Source organism: Pteropus medius, unplaced genomic scaffold (assembly GCF_902729225.1).
Source record: "Pteropus medius unplaced genomic scaffold, Ma_sr-lr_union100, whole genome shotgun sequence".
Classification (NCBI taxonomy): Eukaryota; Metazoa; Chordata; class Mammalia; order Chiroptera; family Pteropodidae; genus Pteropus; species Pteropus medius.
In genome coordinates this window covers 10,431,690-10,452,433 of record NW_024349225.1, presented here as the reverse complement: position 1 = coordinate 10,452,433, position 20,744 = coordinate 10,431,690, and the positions used below count along the sequence as shown (strand labels likewise).

Here is a 20,744-nt window from a genome sequence, read left to right as displayed (position 1 = left end):
GAGACCACAGACATTCACTTTTAATAGAACGCCAGAGATCCAACTAACATGTTTTGTTCCCCATTCGAAATCTGGGAAAGCGATCTAAGAAAATCAAACGTTGGCGAAAACACCGGCCACTACTCGTAAATTATCCTACACAATGGCCTCATGTCTCAAATTAGAGATTCTTCAAATATCCGACTTAACGTAAAGAAACAAAAGCGCCTTACTATTCAAGAATCAAACCCTATAACCTGAACAGTGAATTCATAATATTACGTTATTCTATCTAGTAACTGGTTCCTACCCAAAGCTATAAAACATTGAACTTGGCTTTGATCAGTGAATTTAAAAGTGAATTTCTTCAGGCCTGGTATTGCATGGAAAAGGCCTCAGGAATTATATGTTCTTGAGAAAGAGCAAATCAAAGCAATTGAGTTTGAAGTTTTCGAAATGTGATGGAGGAAGGAATGAGGCAATTGTGCTATCCTCACCGACAGGAGAAAAGTAGAAAGCAATTATTTATTGGTAGATGCTTCCCAAACATGGAACCAAACAAGATATCGGTATTACACTTTCTAGACTGCAGGTTTTTGAAGTCCTTTGTCCTCACATCCAATTTCCACGCTTCTCTCTCGTAGAGTATAAACTAGATGACATTTCCCAGTGTTAAGCTTTTTCCCCATGGCACATTCCAGCAGAACTAAAACTCTCTTGGTCAGTCCATCACTATGGAAGCTTGCAATGCCAAATAAAGTTGACCCTTGAACAAAGTGGGGGTTCAGGATGCTGGCCCCACCCCACCCAGTCAACCATTCATGTATAACCCTGACTCCTCCAGAATTTCACTGCTAACAGCCTACTACTGATTGGAAGCCTTACCAACAACATAAATAGTCAATTAACATTTATTTTGTATGTTACTTGTGTTATATACTATATTCTTATAATAAAGTAAGCTAGATTTTAAAAAGTTATTTAAAAAATCATAAGGAAGGGAAAATACATTTACAATATTTATTTTTTAAAAATCCACATATAAGTGGGTCCAACAAACTTGTGTTGTTCGAGGGTCAACTGTATTTTAAAAGAGATGTTCAGTGTACTATGTGAACAATGAACTAGCTGTCATTGATCCAGTGAAGACCTACTGAAAAATATTAAGATAAATACAACAGTATAGCACCTGAATCATTAGGTTCAATTCTCTAAAGTACAGAACAGAATAGGTCAATCTCTGCTTTAAATATGTCCTCCGCAAACATTAAGAAAAGTAGCACTTCTCTTGATTCAAATATTAGTTTTGTTTAATGACTTAAACTCTAAGATCTGATCATTAACGCAGAGGAAAAGGCCTCCTAATAAACTATTATTACATAAATTTTGCCTCTGAATCATACTGACAACCTGGCTTCCTTTTTTATGTTCTGCATTTTGATTAATGAAAAAACTGCAATTTTTAAAATACCACCAAAGATACATAATCAATAAGATTTATTTCTGACTAATCCAAGCTCAGTTCAATCACACAGCCAAAGAAGGGACATAAATATACAGCTGTAACAAGTTAAGAATGTCACATGGGATACTGAATTTTCACTAAATAGTAAAGTCAACATCAATTAACATGTATCAGCAGAAGAAACATATATAAGCACAGATGAAGACAATAAGCTCACATCATGATAGCCTATGAGCCTCTCAAAGATCCTCTCATGGATTTTATAAGTAAACTATGTCATACTATAAAATCTTAGATTTTTGGTAATGTATTCTCATATTTTTTTAAAATTAAGCATAGCACCTAGGAATACATTAGATATGTAAAAAATTATTTACTTAATTAAAGAATGGAATCATGACATGTCATTTTAATAGTAAGAACTGAGGGGTTTGTGGGAGTTGATTTAAGTTAATATGATGGCATACCAAGAAAACTGATTTTTTTTTTCAACATATCTGATATTATGGCAATAAAACAGTGAAAACAAATTTGGAACACATTTTATCATCAAGAAAGTGATGCTTTTTCTATAAAAATTCACTCTCAATTAAAATTAAAGTTAAAATCTGGTACTTTTCTATATAACGAAGACCAATCCCATAAATTTAATGCAGCAATTTAAAGGAAAAGTGACAATTTTATAAAACTGAAAAATTGCTAGAGGTGTGAGAAATTCTTGTATCTTACTTCCACTCTTTTAATGTCTTCTTCCAAAACACTTAGCTCCTTCTGAATCTGTTCCAGTTGCTGTAGATAAAAGAGAAAAAAAAAAAAAGCCTAAACCAAACTATACTGGCATCACCAAGATTACAAGACAACTTCACATTTGGAAAATGATTCCTAGGAAACTGGGCCTAATGGTAAATTGTAGGAATGAAAACAGCACCCAAACAGATCTGCAAGTCCCAACACTAAAATGTAAATGTAGAGACTTAATATTTAAAAAAACACAGGTTGTACTTTAAAACAAGGATTGGCTTTATAATAAAAACATGAAAGATGAAAAATTAGACTTAAAAATACAGGACATTCCAAGAACTTTCAAATTACCTCATTTAATTGTGAGCAATTAATGTCAGCATGTAAGCGTTAACCTCATTTTAAAAATAAAAATTAGTCTCACAGAGGGTTAGGTTCCACCATCCAAAAGCAACCACAAGTTAGCATCTCAATATTTCCTTCTTAAGCATTTTTAAAAGCATATTTAAGATAATGTTTTATTTTTGATAACTTACCTATTGCATTATAACCTTTTCCATGCCATTAAAATGCAAACACTTTATTGAATCACATTTGACAATATATTTAACCATTCCCTGCTCACCACATTTAAGTTGTTGGCAAACTATTGTAATTCTGAAACATATGAGTCTGAATTTCAAACTTTATTAAAAGATTATTAAAAATGAATTAGAAAAAAAGAAATAAAACAAAACTGCCTTCCAGAAACACTATACAAGTTTAAATTTCTATTACTAGTATATCTTGAACCAATTTTTAAATGTAAAATAACAATAATGACTACTTATGTAATACTTATTGCAAGATGTTATTACACAGAAAGGTTAAATGATCACTTTATTGCCCATGTCATTGGGGAAGGAAGTGGCGGAACTGAAGTCCAAATCAAGATAGCCTTCTTACTCCAAAGTTCATGCTATTAACCACTACGCTATACTATTTCTTGAAAGCAGTACCTTATTACTGAACTTTCATTTCTTTAATGAATGGTAAGGGTAAAGAGACTTTTAAGGTTTATTAACATTAGCACCCTCTCTTCTGTGGTAATACATACTTAATAATAATTGATAACTTATTAATTCAAATATTTACCAATCCTCAGCATTTTGCTAAGCACTGGGAAGAAGAGGATTTAGAAAATTACAGCCCTTGTCCTCACGGAACTCAGTCTAGGGGAGATGGCAAAAAAGTAAACCAAGAGTTGAAATATCATAGTGAGCATGATGATGATGGTACGCACACAGAATTAAGGGACTACAGACTGCTCCTAACCTAGATGGAAAACTTGAGAGGAGAAAAGAGGCGACTGGATAACTGAAATTAGATCTGAAATAAATGAAAGGCTGGGCCTTGAAGGAGTGGTAGAATTTTACCAGATGGAAAACAGTAGGGAAAGACAAAATAAGCAGGGTAAATAATACATATGAAGCAATAAGAGCTATGAGAAAGGAAATAATAATTCTGAAGCTTTGACAGTGAATGAAATTACCCACTGTCAACCAGCACAGTCAGAAGACATGAGAATAGAACTGGATGGCAGGGACACCAGTGTTTTAGAGATGGGCAAAGGAAGACGAGGTGAACCTGCATTAACTATCAGGAAGGGCAGGGCGGGAGCCACAACGCTATGAGAAAAGGCAGCATACTAACCTGAGGTGTGGGTTAGGGACCAGGGTGTAAAAAGAGAGATTAGCATGGTCAAACGCTTTAGACTCTTCCATCTACTTTAATAAATTTTCCTTCGCCCTAACATTTTCCCCAATACTCCTACCTTACTGAAACCTTGCTCTCCCTCAAAGACAGTCTATTTTGGAACAATTTCAAATATATGCTGGTCAACTGATAAATTCTCTCATGCCCCAGGTTTCACAGGACTAGGTGGGGACTCATCACTTCTACTGCACTGCATGGCCATTTCCAATAATTAGTCCTCCATTCTAATATAAAAACCACTCTGGTCTGGCTCGATGCAAAGAGCCAAATCACCTTCTACTCATCTTAGCCATCTATAAGCATCCCAATTATTTCCAACCATCATTGAAACCTTTTATCTTCTGGTTTATAGACATTTTCAACCCGTCATCCTAACCAGTAATTCAGCAAAGCAACTCATGTTCACCCTTTAACCTTTTTCACTTAATTACCCTGTAATGCTTCACCTTTGAAATCCTTATTTAAACAAGTGCTGGGGGTCTTTAGTATGACATTTAGTAAAATAAAAATATATTTTAAAAGAAGGATTAAAGGAAACATCTATAATATCAACATCTAGAGACAGCCAATGTTACTTGTGACATATAATACATAATTAAGATCAAATTGGTAAAACAAGGTTCAAGCGCTACCCTAATAAATATATAGAGTTTAAAACAAAATTATGTAACCTACTTATGTGAAAAAGTCTGAAAAGTTGCCATGACAAGAAATTTTTTTTTAAAGTTTGGAGAAATAGACACTATTTAGAGAACACATATTAAATTTGAGGTATTTACATTTCATGATGAGTTTCTGAATTTCTTCTCATCTATCTTCCAGGGTTTGGACCTCTAAATTATTAGGGCACTGTGATATGTGAGTTGTAGTAAGAAATACATACTTGGTCTTTATTACTTCTCCTGGCTGCAGCTCCCCAAACCCTTGATGATCAGAGTCTTTCCATATGCTAACGACATGACTGGTGGCTGGGGACTCCTGTAGAGCCTCCAAAGAGGGATGGTGCCAGGAGAAGTTACCATGCGAATACAGGGTTGGAACTTTCAACCCCACACCCCAACAATGAGAGAAGGGAGAAGGGCTGGAGACTGAATTTAATCACCAATGGCCAATCATGCCTATTTAATGGAGCCTCCATTTAAAAAAAAAAAACTGACTTAAGGGGTTCAAAGGGCTTCTGGGGTGATGAACATGTGAGCCGGTGAACATGTGGAGATGTTGGGCGAGTGGCACACCTGGAGGGGGCCTGGAAGCTCTGTGTCCCTGCCCACAGACCTCGCCCTACACATCTCTTCCATCTTGCTGTTCCCGCATTGTATCCTTTCATAACAAACTTGTGATTTAGTAAGTCAACTGTTTCCCTGGCTCTATGAGCCATACTCGCAAATCAGCACCCTTGGGGAAGAGATTATGGGAACCTGAGATTTGTAGCCACTCAGTCAGACGCACAGGTGACAACCTGGATGTGTGATTAGCATCTGAAGTGACATTTCAGTCTTGTGGGACTGAGCTCTTAATCTGTGGGATCTGGGGTTAACTCAAGGTAGATAGTGTCAGAACTGTTTGGATATAGGACACCTGCTGGTGTCTGTGGAGAGCCGAGAATTGTGTAGTGTGGGAAAATCACCCACACATTTGGTGCCAGGAGTATGAAGAGTAGAGTGATGAATAAGAAAATAAAAACTAAACGAGTGTTTTCTTTACAGATATTAATGCAAGACAATACAGTACTAGGAAAGAGAAGACAAAGAACAACCACTTAAAAGAAGTGGAACGAAGATTAGGGTGAAGTTCACTCTGCAAACATGTTTCATAACTCAGAGAGACAGAATATAGAAAAAGGGCATGAGTCAGAGTTCTACAATGTTCTGGAGATATGTGAAGAAAGCCCAAAAAGACGAACTGCCATTACCTGAATGCAAGTCAATCAAAGATTGGGAATAACAGACAAACCCTTGGATCAAATTTACCTTACCATCACTATGAGTTTGGAGGCTACTAAAAGTGATGATAGTAACAAAAACATAAGATTGAAAAATACTACTTAACAGCACAATCCTAAGTCATCAACAGCAAGCACTCTGTTAATACAGCACACTGTGCCAAAACCCAAATAAAATTTAAAGAAACATTTATATTTAAAAAGTGCAGTAAAGTCTGAGACTCCCTTCAGACTAAATATAAAATAACTTTTTTACTGACATTAGCTTGGTGCAGGTAGGTATCATTGACACTCATTTATTTGACCTTCACTCATGATTTGATAAAATGATGCTAAAGTGTTAAACTCAGTATTTTAAACTTCGTTTTTTAAAATCCAGAACATTGACAACAACAAATGCTGATGAAGATGTGGAGCAACAGGAACTCTCATTCATTGTTGGTGGGAATGCAAAAATGATACAGCCACTTTGAAAAAGAGTTTAACAGTTTCTTGAAAAATCAAACATACTCTTACCATAGGATCCAGTAATCATGATCTGTGGTATTTACCCAAAGGAACTGAAAATTTATATCCACACAAAAACATATTTATAGCAGCTTTATATGTAACTGCCAACACTTGGAAGCTACCAAGATACCTTTCTGTAGGTGAATGAACAAATAAACAGTGGTACATCCAATGAAATATTACTCAACACTATCAAGAAATGAGTTTTTCAAGCCATGAAAAGACAGAGAAAACTTGAATGCATATCACTAAATGAAAAAAAGCCAATCTAAAAGGCTATGTATGATTCCAACTCTATGACATTTTAGAAAAGGCAAAATGATAGCGTAAAAATCAGTAGTTTCCAGGGTTTGGGGACAGGAGAAGGAATGAACAGGTAGAGCACAGAGGAATTTCAGGGCAGTGGAAATACTCTGCATGACACTATAATGACAGATACACATCATTATACATTTCTCCAAACCCACAGAACATACAGAACCAAGAATGAACCCTAAAGTAAACTATGGACTTTGGGTGATTACGAGGTACCAATGTATGTTCATGAATTACATATAACAAATGTACCCTCTGGTGGGGGATATTAATGATGGAGGAGGTTATGCATCCATGAGGCTATGCATATGTGATGGGGTTTACGGGAAATCCCCGTACTTTCTTCTCGATTATTCTGTGCCTAAAACTGCTTTAAAAAAAAAAGTCCTTAAATACACACACAGTTACCACCAAAAGTCATGTGAAGTGCAAACTAAAGTCTTACCATCCATACTACCACCCCGAAACATACACGCATTTAGTACCTAGTTCTTGTAATGGCAGGCTTGATTCAGCCCTTTCACAGCAACGTTTAAGTTGAGGAAAAAAACACAGAACAAGACCACCCCCCCCAAAAAGAAATTAGACTACAAGGGGCATTGTAAGATGGCTTATTTAAAAGCAAATGTGAACAGATGTCAACACCAACAGACTATGATAATTTAGGAATGTACAATGCAATACTGAAATCAACTCCTAAAATACTATACAGAGACGTACTCAAAAACATAAATAAATCGAAATAGAATTCTAAAAACATCCAAGTAACCCATAAGGAGAAAAACATAAGAAAAGCAAACAACAACAAAACAACAGAAAAAAGAAATATAAAATAATAAAATGGCAGACTAAAACTGTAACATTTATATTAAATGTAAATGGTCTAAAAACACAATTATAAGATTGAGCCTGGCAAAGTGGACAAAAACTTCTGCTGTCTATAAGAAACTTACCTTAAATATAATGATTCAGTAATTGGTATAACAAAGAAACAAAGAATCAGTAAAAATGAAGAAAATTATCACCATGTATTTAACAAACTTTACACTGCACTATGCAACTGCAGAAAACGCATCCTTTCCAAGCATATTTCTAAATTCAACCAACTACCAGGTGGTAGTACAAACATCATATTCAAATGAATAATCTAATTATAACAGAAATCAATAACAAAAAGACAACAAGAAAATCTCCGTGTCTAAGCAATAAGTCACTTATTTCTAAGTAACTCACAGGCTTAAGAAAAACTATAATAAAAATTAGAAACTATTTTAAACTAAGGAATAACAAACAAAATACCACACGAAATCACTGTAGCTATTCACAACAAATTCACAACATGGAAAACAAACATAAAATAGAAAACATAAATTCAAAAGTTGGTTCTGAGTTGAGAGTCATAAAATTGATACATCCCTAGCTAGAATTGGTCAAGAAAAAAAAGAAGAAAAAGCACAGCACTAATGATCAGAGTTAAAGACATCACTATCAACTCTGAGGGCATTAAAAACAATATTAAGGCAAATCTTATACCAACAAATGTGAAAATTCAGATGAAATAGACAACTCCTCGTAAGTGGTATCTAAAACAAAATCTGAATAAGCACATAACTGCTGAAGCAACTGAATTAATAGTTTAAAACTTTCAGCAAACAACAGGTCCAAATGGCTTCTCCAGCAAGATCTTTAAACATTCAGCAAAGATATCCTTCCTACACTACACAAATTCTTCCAGAAAAAAAGAAAAAGAAGCTATATTCCCTGATTCATGTGATAAAATGATTTTTATAGCAACACTGGATAAGACCAGCGTAAAAAAATGATAATAAATATATATATATGAATGACAATCTCACTAATGAACATAAAATGCAAAAATTCTAAACAAAATATCAGCAAACCAAACAATACAGAAGAGGACGTACATCGTGACCAAGTTTGGTTTACATAAAGAATACGAGTAAGGCAAACAACCGTCCTGGTAGGATTTCCTAGAATGTGGAACATTCGGTGATAAAACTAGAATACTCCTGGGCAAATCAAGATAGTTGGTCACCCTAGGTGCAAAGTTGATTGACTTTTTAGTGTTAAACCAATGTAATTATTCACATTAACAAAATGAAAAAATTTCATGTCATCTCAGATGTGCAAAAATTTTGGAGAATACTAAACCCCCACTAATAATTAAAGAAAAAAAAGATCCTCTTAGGAAACTGGGAATAGATATTTACTTCTTTGAATGATAAAAAAAAAAAAAAGTACCTACAAAAAACCTACAGGAAACATCATACCTAATGGTGACACGCCGAAAGCTTTCACTTTGAGATCAGCACCAAGACTAGGATGCCCCGCTATCACCACTTCTATTCATCACTGTACCGGATGTCCTAGCCAGCAGAGTAAGACAAGAAAAATAAATAAGGATATAAGAATCATAAAGAAAGAAACTAAACTGTTATTTGCAGATGATGACGTATACACAGAAAAAAGAATCTACAAACAAATTACAGAATTAATGAGAGTTTAACAAGGTTGCTGGACATAAAAACTTGAATAGGTAAAAATCAACTGTATTTCTATACACCAGCAACAAACAGTAAGAAATTGAAATTAAAAGACATAGATATCATTTACCATAGCATAAAAAATGATTGAAGACCTAAGAGCAAATCTAAAATAAGGATGTGTAAGAATAATACCCTGAAACATATCAAAATTTTGAAGGACATTCTTAAAGACCTAAATATACAGAGAAATACCATGTTTATGGGTTACAAGACTCAATATTGTAAAGATATAGTCTCCCAAATTGATCTAAGAAGTAATCTCAATAACAACCATTGATTTATAATGGAAATGGACCAGCTGGTTTTAAAATTTAAATAGAAATACAAAGAGCCATGAATAGCTGATATATTCTTAAAGAACAGTAATTTACTTTAAAGTTCTAGTACTTGATACAATGTGGTACTGCCAAAAAGATAAACAAAAAGACCAATGGAGCAGAAGAGAGAGCCTAGAAACAGACCCACACATATATGGACACATGACGTATGGCAAAGATGGTCCTTCATTGCTGTGGGGGAAGGATGGACTTTGTAATTAAGGATGCTTGGACAATTGGATATCTATATGAAAAGTTCCCTATCCCTCACTTTATACGCAATAAATTCCCAAGCAGATTATAGATCTGAATGTAAAAAACAAAAGTATTAAAAATTCAAATAGATAATACAGCAAAATGTCTTCATGACTTCCAGTGGAGAAGTCTTTACCTCACACAAAAAGGCACTAATTATAACAGGAAAGAAGAATAAATTTAATTCTGTTGCAAACTGAAACTCCTGCTCATCAACAGACATCGATTAAGACAATGAAAAAAGCAGCCCAATTAGAGGAAGAAAATATTTGCTAGAGACAGACAGATAATAGACAAGAAGGAAGGACAAAGAATTTTTACCTAGAATATATAAACAAACCGTTAAGAAAATCAACTTAAACAAAAAAGATACAAAAAGCCTTAAGCAAGTATTTCATACGTACACAAAAAATTTAAATAGCCAATAAACAAAGTACCAGGTGTTTAAATTGAAACCATAGAGACAAAAAAACAAAACAAAACAAAACTCAGAGACAGCAATACATACCCAAGATTAGCTAAATTGGAAAGTCTATTGATACCAAGTACTGGCAAGAATACAGTGCAATAAGAACACTCATACAATGCCTATGGGAAAAATAACTAACACAAGTGCTTAGGAAAACAGTTTGTTATTATCGATTAAAGATATACACATCTTATGACTCATCAATTCCACTTCTATATACATCCCTTACAGATACATATGCTAATATGCACCTGGATACATTATAACATAGTAGCATTTTGTGAATAGCCTCAAACCAAAAACAACTCAAAAGTCCGTCAACAACAAAAATGGGGTATATTTAATAGAATACAACAACAAAAATGAATCAACTACAGCCATACAACAATATGGATGAATCTTAACATTAAGCCAAAGAAGACAAGAACAAAACATTACTACAGAAGTGTATTCATATAAGTTCAAAAGGAGAAAGACAAAGACTTAGGCATCTAAACAATAAAGAAAAACAGGGAGGTGATTAATATAAATACCAGAATATTAACTCCCTAATGGGGAAGAAAGAAGGCTATAATCTGGAAAGAATAGGTAGGAAGCTTTGGGTTCCTAGCAATCTACTGTTTACTCTGGATGGTGGTTTACATGGATGGTTACTCTATTACGATTCTTTAAACTGTAAACTTGCTTAATAGACTATTGTTTTATTTCATATAAAAACGTCATAAAATTCAATTCATTAAAATTCCAAAAACCAAAAGAAAACGAGGACTCATCAAAACTGTCACTGTCCTGTATTACAGTAAGTTGAACAGGTACCACAAATGTCCAGAAGTATATTTTAAAATGAAATCAAATGAAATATAAAGCAAGTGTTCAAATGCTAATACAAATTGCAAGGTGAGACTGGCTTTTACACAGAACCGAAAGCCCTTTTGTTCAATCAGACCATGAAGGAAGACTAACACTTTCATTCCTACACATGCATTTATTAAATGCTGAGGTAGGTAGGCTCTAAGATAGCCTCCAAAAGTCCCCACCTCTCAGTATTCCCACTCTTCTGTAATCCCCTCTTTTTCTGGGCTGGACCTAATGATTTGCTTCTATTGAACAGAAAACAACACACTTCTTGGTATGTTACTTCAAAGTTAAGTTCCAAAATTATGTGACTACTATCTTTAAAACCCTCTCTTGCTTTCTCACGTGGTCCCTGAGGGAAGCCAGTTGTCAGAGAAGCCCATGAGACAAGAAATTGGCATTTCTTCCCAACAGCCAGTGAGTGAGCCTGGAATGGTCCCTATCCCAGTGGAACCTTGAGGTAACTGCTGCCCTGGCTGACACTTTGATGGTAGCTTGGTGAGAAACCCTGAGCCAACACACTCAGTTACACTGCAGCAATATTCCTGACCCGAGATGTTAAACGTTTGATGTTTTAAGCCATTAAATTTGAGAGTAACTTGTTACACAGCAATAGATAACTAATTGAGATGTCTGCTATGTGCCTTGCACATTCCTGCCTCTTAATATTTGAATGAGTAGGGAAAAATAAAAAGTGAAAATTAAATACAGAATTCTAATAACCCTGAAATATTAGCGAGTTGTGACAATGGAATAAATAAGTATGTTAAATCTGAAAAGCAAATTTAATTTCTATGATTGGTATATATCAATGTCTAAACCAGGACTCATCATAACCCCAATTAAAAGTAAAGTATGGAATCACGAAGTTAACTTTCCAAGTCTGAACGTTAATCTTAGAAAATAAATTCAAAAGCAGTACTTTGCCTCCTGGTCAGTCTATATTTTGCTTGAATAAGTATAAATTATACTACAGGAGATAAGACCTTTAAAATCTATTTTCATTTTGAAGATTAAATATGCAAATATATTTTATAGTGTATGCAAGAAGAAAATATAACCACTCCATTCTGTCTGCACAAAACCATAGGGTATTAATCGACTATATTTTTTAGACTTAAGTTTATTATAAACCACTACTGTACCTGAGTTCAATCATTAAGAAATTTATGAAATGTAATCAAAGTAATAGGAAAAATTTTAAGTCTGTTAACCTAGCTACAAATTTGTAATTTTTAAAAACTTTGTTATCCTAGCTCCTCAAAGTACCTTGTGGAATTAAACCTGAAATACTCAAAATCACTCAATGGATACAATGAAAACAAGAAAACCAAAATGTATTAATGACAGTATAACCAGTGCATAGGAGAACCAATATTCAGAAGTACTCAGAACAACAATAGTATGTTTCTTAAACACACTATCATAATAAAATATGGACCAAGGGAAAACAAATCATTAAGATATTAGTTTGAACTAAAGTTAAGATGAAAGATTCTACAGCACAATTAACTCAGACATTTAATAACAAAAACACAGAAATACGAAGAGCTATGTGATCAAAGGCAATATCATAGAAGGTGTTATCGGAAGTCACCAGCCACCAAATCAGAGACAGGACAAATCAGGATCACGAGGAAGGGTTACTGTTGGAAAACAGTTCTCCAATGATCTCTCCCATTTTTGCTCACCTTATGATAGCTTTTGTTCCAAATTATCTTTTCGAGAATGTATAGAGAATATCCTGGAAGACAGAAACAGTGACTTCCTCCAGAACAAAGGGCAGATTTGTCTTCTGATCAATAGAATAAAAATGGTGTGTCGCTGAAGGGCAGACTGGACAGGTTTGCTAGCAGACCATTTAAAAGACTGGGCTTTCCTACGCTCAGGTTTCCTCAGTTGTAACAAATTCACTGTGTGTGCAGCATCGACCTGAGCCTATCTCTACACCATCCCTGTAGAACTTGGGGGTCAGAGGGAACTGATAAATGAAGCTGATGCTGCCAGATGTGACGTAACAAAGTCCTTTATCTCCAGCCTAGGAGTCTCATGTCTTCTGCCAGCATCCATAAAACTATGGCAAGCTAACTTGTAGGCTTGCTGGTAGGGTAAAAATCTCAGAACCTTCACAGCTTTTTTAATATGCTATATCCTTATTACCTGAGACAATTTTAAATCTAACAATTTGTTGCAAGCATTAATAGACCCCTAGAAAAGCACTAAAAACCTCAGGGGCTAATGAAAACCTTAAATAATTCAGGACACAAACAATGACCAGCCATATCATTTTACCCTCAAATATCCTCATATTTGTACTGTTCACTTAACTGATTCATTTCTTTCCTATGTACTGAATCTCACTCTCAAAGACTCCAAAGTCTAAGACAGAAAGAAACACGTACAACTACTGCAAAACGATTTCACATTTTTTTTTAAAATGGGGAGGGTATGTATGGACTATAAAAAATTATCACTCTTATGAAGAATTTTCTATAGCAAAAAATGTTGAGTGTACATATTGAATAATTTTATTCCCATATATTAGAAAATGTTCAACTTTGCTACTCAATTGTGGTTTGAGGGCCAAGAGCATCGTCACCTGGATCTTGCTAGAAATTCAGATTATCAGATTCCAACACACACTCCCTTATTCGGAACTTGGAATCGTAACAAGATCCTCAGGTGACTCTCATGCATATTAAAGTTTAAGAAGTACCCACAAAAAAAGAAGAAAAAAAAAAGAGAGAGAGAAACAAATCTTAAATTTATAATGAGGACAATCTTTCTGTTAACAAACATTAAAATCGCAATTGTTAAAGAAAGTTAAGGATAAGAAAAATATAGTCACAAGCCACGTAAAAAATATTAAGTTATAAACAGCTACTATAAAAAAAAATCTTAACATTAAGAAAAAGTTAAAAATTCACATCATGAATAATGAAAAAAAGAAGAAATATCAAATTAAGATAATGTAAAGTCCTGGCAATGCCTGCTTAAAGTATTTCATCAAAATATATTTCTCATCTTTTTATTTTAAAAAAATAGTAAAGACAGCCTAGAATCTAGCACCTAACAGATGGTCATTTTTTTAATAAGTAAAAAGTGTCAATTAGACAACTCAGACTAAAAATATATGAGATTTGAGACAGGAAGTTAAATATAAAACAACTTTCTAATTATTTTTGCATGCTACCCATATCATAGGATTTTGCCTTTGACTTTTCCCATATTTTGTAAAAGTGTGAAATGACTAAGGAATTTTATGTTAACTTAGAATATTCTAGTTATAAAATTGTTAACAAATTCTCTTCTAGCTATCTTGCATGACTTATATTATCCAAGTTCTAAACACGAAGCTACATTTTTACTTGTTTTTACCCTGGCATGCATTTTTACCATAAGAAAAATTGTAACCCCTTCTACTTAAGACTGTATTATCTAAATTCTCCTAAATTTTCTTTTCAGAAAATTTAAGCTGTCATTTGATAATTCTATTTTCTATTCTTTATAGCTTTGAGGAAAGTTATTGCAATCAATCCTACAGAAGACCTGTCAGCATATCACCATAAAGGGATTTCTAAAGTATCAAGTTGTATAAGTAAAAGAAGTTAAAATAACAAAGCTTAAGAAAAAATCTTGAAAATTCAAATGCTTTTTAAATGTTTTTCTAAAAAAACTTGGCCTGATAATGCCTTTACAAAAATGGGGGGGAAATGGAAATAGTCAACAATAGTAAATGAAACATCATGTAAAACACAAAATAATATACCTCTCTCTTATTTCTTCTTGCAACCTTGAGGAATTCCATAAGGATCTGTAGTTGGGCTGCATGTGATTCCTATAATAGAAAATTACAGTTGTTCTTTTAAAAATATAACTGTGAGTTCAAAGTTTTCTTTAATACCACAATATAACCATATGAAGCAACTTTATGCATCCATTTAAGTCAGTCTATTACTTCTATTTAATCAGTTTTCCCAGTGGCTAATTGGCATTTTTAAAAGCAAGCTATTATTCCCAAAACTAACAAACTAATTTTAAGAAACAGATGTTTTAAATTACATTCCTTATTTACCCTGATGAAAAACTATTTATGGGAAGTGGCAATTCTGTTGTCTGTCCTAGCCTTCTCTCCCCCAAACTAATACAACATCAAGACAAAAATCATGGTGGAACCCAACAGAGTTTCTAGGCACTAACATCACTTTCCCCATAAGAATTTCCAGGGGGTAAGAAGCATAATAAATGGGAAGAAATCCATACCTTTCAGAAGTCAAATTTACTATTTCTGGTTATTATCTACTCACAGGTGTGAGAATAAATATGCTTCAATAGAAAATTTCAGTCAAAATCAAACACTTAGAAACAAAAATTTTAAAATAATCAAGTGAAGGGAGGGGTGAATAACCCAAATTGGTAAAAAATAAAAATGTAACGATAAACAATAATTATAATTTGACATTTTCTGGGTATCAAAACACGAAATTACAAAAAATACATCTTTACTGTTAAAATTCATACAAAGAACCAAGGAATTCCAGGTGAATTGATAAATATGTGTAAAAAGAAAACCAAAGCTAAAAAAGGGATAAACGATGAGATGGTTTATGAATAAATATAATTCTAATTTTTATATACACATTTGAAAAGCAGAATAAAAAGGCCCAATAGAGCACTTCCAAAACGAACAAAAATAAATAAATAAGAAAGATTAATAAAACTTTCATTTACCTGGCTATGCAACAGAATTATCTGAGGCATTTGTTAAAATAAATACTGGGACAAATTTTATCTGATTCAGTTACTCTAGAAAAGATTTCGGGAATCCATGATTAACAAATCTCCAGATGATCAGAGTAACCAGGTCAAAATTTGAAGAATCGCTAAGATATTACAAATACTACAAAAGAGCACGGCCACCTCACCTCCATTGCCAGAGTCTACCACTTTGGAGGTGGGGGGGGAGGTCCTTTGGATTTTGAAGAATAAGAAGCAAAATAGATCAATGAAATGTTTAAGTCAAGAAAAATAAGAACAAAGAAGGACAAACAGGATATTCCACTTAACAAACACAGTTGAATTAACACTTCATAGTGAAATAAATTTGTAAAATATAGTGTCAGGAAGATTTAAAAGTGAAAATTTTCCTTGCATAACAAACTGGTATTTATTGGATCTTAAGACACATTCCTAAGAAGTTAAAGTTCCACAAAGACCAAACTAACAAGGGCTCTTTGTCCCAACAATGTGACAAAGTATCCTAGAATCCTCTGCATCTTTCTTGGGACTCTGATCATCTATAACTGTCTACAGATTACCTGGTTAGAGAGCAGAGACCATATCTTTATACAAAAAGGAACATACACAGCCACGAATGCTAATAATACAGTTCATTTGCAAAGGAAGTATACAAAATATCTTCAAAATAGTAAGTTTGAATAGGAAATATAAATAGGGTAAGAATGCAACTGATTTGGAGAAAGGGGGATAAGGCCCTCAAAGACTGATGCTCAAAGAAAAACCGGTTTTCCTCTGACCCTGTAATATCATTTGACTTTGTAAATTAGAAGTACTATTTATTAGTTAGATTTTAAGGGAAGGGAAGAGGAAAGAAAAGCAAAAAAGGGAGGAGCTAAAGTAGGCAGAAGAAAAGACTGAACAGAACAAGATAAGACTTGACTTTCCAGGTGTACAAAAGTCAAAGTTTTAGGATCCTAGCCTAAAAAACCTGTAAAACTGAGAGCTTCCCCTACTTGGTTTCAGAGTTTCTATCACTAAAATAAGCAGATAACATTTCATAAATGGGAATCATTTTGTCATATCTGATGTAATCGTTGCTATTATTTAGGCATTAATTTTTCTCTATATCAATACATTCTTTTCTTTAAATCTACTGTCAAAAAAATTCTACAAGATATGCACTTCTGGTAGTATGACTGACTACAATAGCCTTCAGAACAAGGAATATTTCAAGTAATAAAGACAACAATTCATAATTATAAAGGGGATGATTCACCCAGAAGACATAACAATCCTAGACATGGATGTCCCTAATAACAAGCTTCAAACTACATGAAGCAAAAATCACAGAAAACAATGAAAAATTACAATCGAAAATTATATTTTTAACATACCCCATCAGTAACAGATACAGCTAAGAGAAAAAAAAGATTTGAATATTAACAAACTCTACACAATCAACATTTATAAAAGCACTACAACAAAGAGCATATTGTTTTCAAATGCAAGTAAACATTTAACAAAATAGACTATATAGCACATAATGGAAATCACGATAAATTCAACAGACCAAAAGCATGCAAACTGAACTTCCAATCTGTCTAAAATGCAGTGAGAAATACAGAATTCACAATCCTACCTTAAGATAACAGCAGGCCAGTTATGAAGCAATGGCTTTCAGATGAAGCACCAGAAATACTGCATTTCCCAGAAGCAAGAATGAAAACACCTTGAAATACAGGGGCTTCCAGTAGAATGTTCAAAAAGTTTGCCTCAGTAGTGGGTAAAATTAGCCTAAACAAAAATCTGCTCTGGTCCCACTGAACAAAGCTTAGAAACAAGCTTTAAGAGAATCAAACTTTTTCCAAATAATTTAACTACAGAGCCAGAACAAAGCTCAGGAATGTGTAAAGGAATACAATACCCAGCACTAAACAAGGTAAAATTTACAATTCTAGCATCCAATCAAAACATTAATAAGTATGAAAATAAGAAGTTAAATACATCTCTAAGGAGAGAAGTCATCAATAAAGAGATATAGAAATGACACCAAATAACAGAATTAGTAAAGACAGACATTTAAAAATTATTATAACTACATATACGTTCTAGAAGTCAGAGGAAAGCATAAGCATGTTAATGAGAGACAAGGAAGATGGAAATGATTACTCGACAACAGAATAGAAACTATCCAAAATGAACTAGATAAAGGAAAAAAATAAAACATAAATGAACAGAGCTATTAATCAGAGCTGTGGAATAACTTCAACCAGTCTAACAGTTGTGTACTTGAAGTTCCCAAATTATAAGAGGGGACAGAAAAATATTAGAATAATGACTGAAAATTTTCTAAATCTGATAAAAACTATGAACTCACAGATCCAAGAATTTTGAAGCATCTCGAGAACATGTGGGAGGGGAGCCTCCACGAGGAGTACCATACCAAGGCCCATCAATAACAAAATGCTTAAAATCATAAAAAGAACATCTTAAAACAGGAGAAATATATTTCGCCCTAAACATTAGAAACAAGAATGGCAGCAAACTTCTCATCTGAAACAATGCAAGACAGAAAACAATGGAGAAACATCTTTAACATACTGAAATTTTTAAGAAGTAAATCTAGAATTCTATACTTATTTGGAAGTACCTTGCAAACACAAAGGCAAAATAAAGACTTGCTTGGACATAGAAGCTAAAAAAATTCACCATCGGCAGATCTGCATTAAAGAAATGATAAAGGTTGTCCTTCAGGCAGAAGGAAAATTACAGATGGAATTCAAAAGAATAAATGGAAAACAAAAGCATGAAGTGCACCAGAAATGGAAAATATATGGTAAATATGGGACTCTTAAAATTATGTGATCTAACCACAATGCAATGCAACTAGAATTCAATTATCTAAATATACATTTGGCCAAGTAAGAATATCCAAAATACAGATACAGACAGACAGACACAGACACACACACACACCCTGACAACTATCAGATAGGCAGAAACTAAAAAAGAGAAAACAGCAAATATTGACATGGTACAAACCCAAAGAAGAGCAATTTGTCAATATTTAATAAGTTTAAATGTACATGACAAACCCTATGAACAGCAAATCCACTCCTTAAATCACTAGGTGTATGAGCACAAGGAGACATGCATAACAGTATTAGCTGTCACTCACAGCTAACAATGGGAAAGAACCTGTCTATCAATAGGGGAATAGATATGTTCACGTATTGAATTATTATAAAGAAGTTCAAATAATATGTTTATGAACATGAACCTCAAAAGTAAACAAAGAGCTTATGTCAAATGGATAACCACAGCATGATACTATATAAACTTCTAAATTATACAAACAATACTTTATATGGTTGCAGATACAAATACATGTAAGAAAAGCATATACATGCTTCAGAAGGATGTTTGCCAGTTTCATACGGAGGTTATTCTGGGGAAATGAAATGACATAAGGGATGAGAGGGCTTAAGCACAAAAAATATTTAATTCTCGAATGGCAGATCTAAGACATACATGGCAAAGTGTTAATATTTAGTAAAACTGACACAGGGTATGTCAAGTTGCATTATATTCTGTTCTCTGTATGTTGAAAATACTCAGGTTAAATACTAATACAAAGTAAAATAGGAAAACAATAACGTAAAAAAAACCTATAAAACCTATGCTAGGAACTTTGCTTCTGAGCTGGCTTCTTCTTCAAAATATAATAGCAAAGATCTGTGGTCTAAGATACCTGTACTTCAATTCCCAGACAAAAAGCCAAGAGCAAGCAAAGATTAATGCTGGCACGTCAAAAGCTGGGAAGAAGGTTAATAGTTCTCACATTCAGCATGTAAAGGAAATGAAAGCCAATTTTCTTCTATCAAAAAAAGTAAATAGAAATGAGGAAGCACAAGTGAACCTGTTATCCACCATCTGAGAAAAATTTTAGGGAAAAAAAATCATACCTGTCCCAAAGAAACGCACGCACGAGAAGCACAAAAAACAGACTCCCAACAACATTCAAATGCCTGATCTCATATCCTTAGGCCCCAGAGAAGCTATGAGTCCCAACTTTCCAACATCTGGTTGGCAAGCTCTTCCTTTTTGTGCATTTGGGCTATTAACTCCCTTATCATGTCAATAAATACCCCTTTTCTTGTTTAAGCTAGGTCACGATGGGTATTTGCTTATGCTAAAGTGTGCACTGCTTAAAATGGATCATATTCAATTCCTAATACATGCAAATTCACATTTTACATTTTCTTACATGAAGTAAATGTAATTTCACATTAGTTACATTGCATTACATGAAACAGGATGTATTTAGTTCTAGTTCCCATCTTTCTAAATGTCCTTAGTTAAGCCATAGTGTGCTGCTGCTCTAAGGATTTAATGTAGATAAAAATAATCTCTATTTTCTCCTTCAAATCTCATATATGAGAGAGGAAAATATGGCAAGGAAGATATTCTTTAGAATAAAAATGACCAATATAATTGTTCCCTATTAAAATGAAAATGCACTTCTCGTGATCTTTCTTAACATTCAGCTTTTGTTAATATAAACTGGCCACTTAAGTTATGGTATAAGAAATATGTCCTTTCTTTTATTTGAAAAAGGGGAATCTGTTAAAAGTGACACCTTACAGAGATATTTCATGGTGAATAAAATTGGATGAATTAAGTCAGTGGTCCCCAACCTCTCTGGCACCAGGGACCAGTGTTCCTATGACAATCTAATGCCTGATGATCTGAGGTGGAGCTGAGGCCACGATGCCAGCTCTGGGGAGAGGCTGCAAATACAGTTAACGCTTCATTTGCTCACCTGTTGCTCAAC

At 33.8% G+C, this 20,744-nt stretch overlaps 1 protein-coding gene across 6 annotated transcripts in view; it reads right to left on the bottom strand.

Moving 5' to 3' along the window:
• The window catches only part of COP1 (COP1 E3 ubiquitin ligase), a 105,690-nt gene that overhangs the window by 68,370 nt on the left and 16,576 nt on the right, over positions 1 to 20,744 (bottom strand). For 2 of the 6 annotated variants that reach the window (XM_039881413.1, XM_039881415.1), the window contains exons 6-7: positions 14,940 to 15,008; positions 2,174 to 2,233 (exon numbers count right to left, since the gene is read on the bottom strand). In XM_039881413.1, coding sequence (XP_039737347.1) covers positions 2,174 to 2,233; positions 14,940 to 15,008 — 129 coding nt within the window. The remainder of the gene's footprint in view (positions 1 to 2,173; positions 2,234 to 14,939; positions 15,009 to 20,744) is intronic. The other 4 variants (XM_039881418.1, XM_039881417.1, XM_039881414.1 and 1 more) reach the window with 2 other exon arrangements.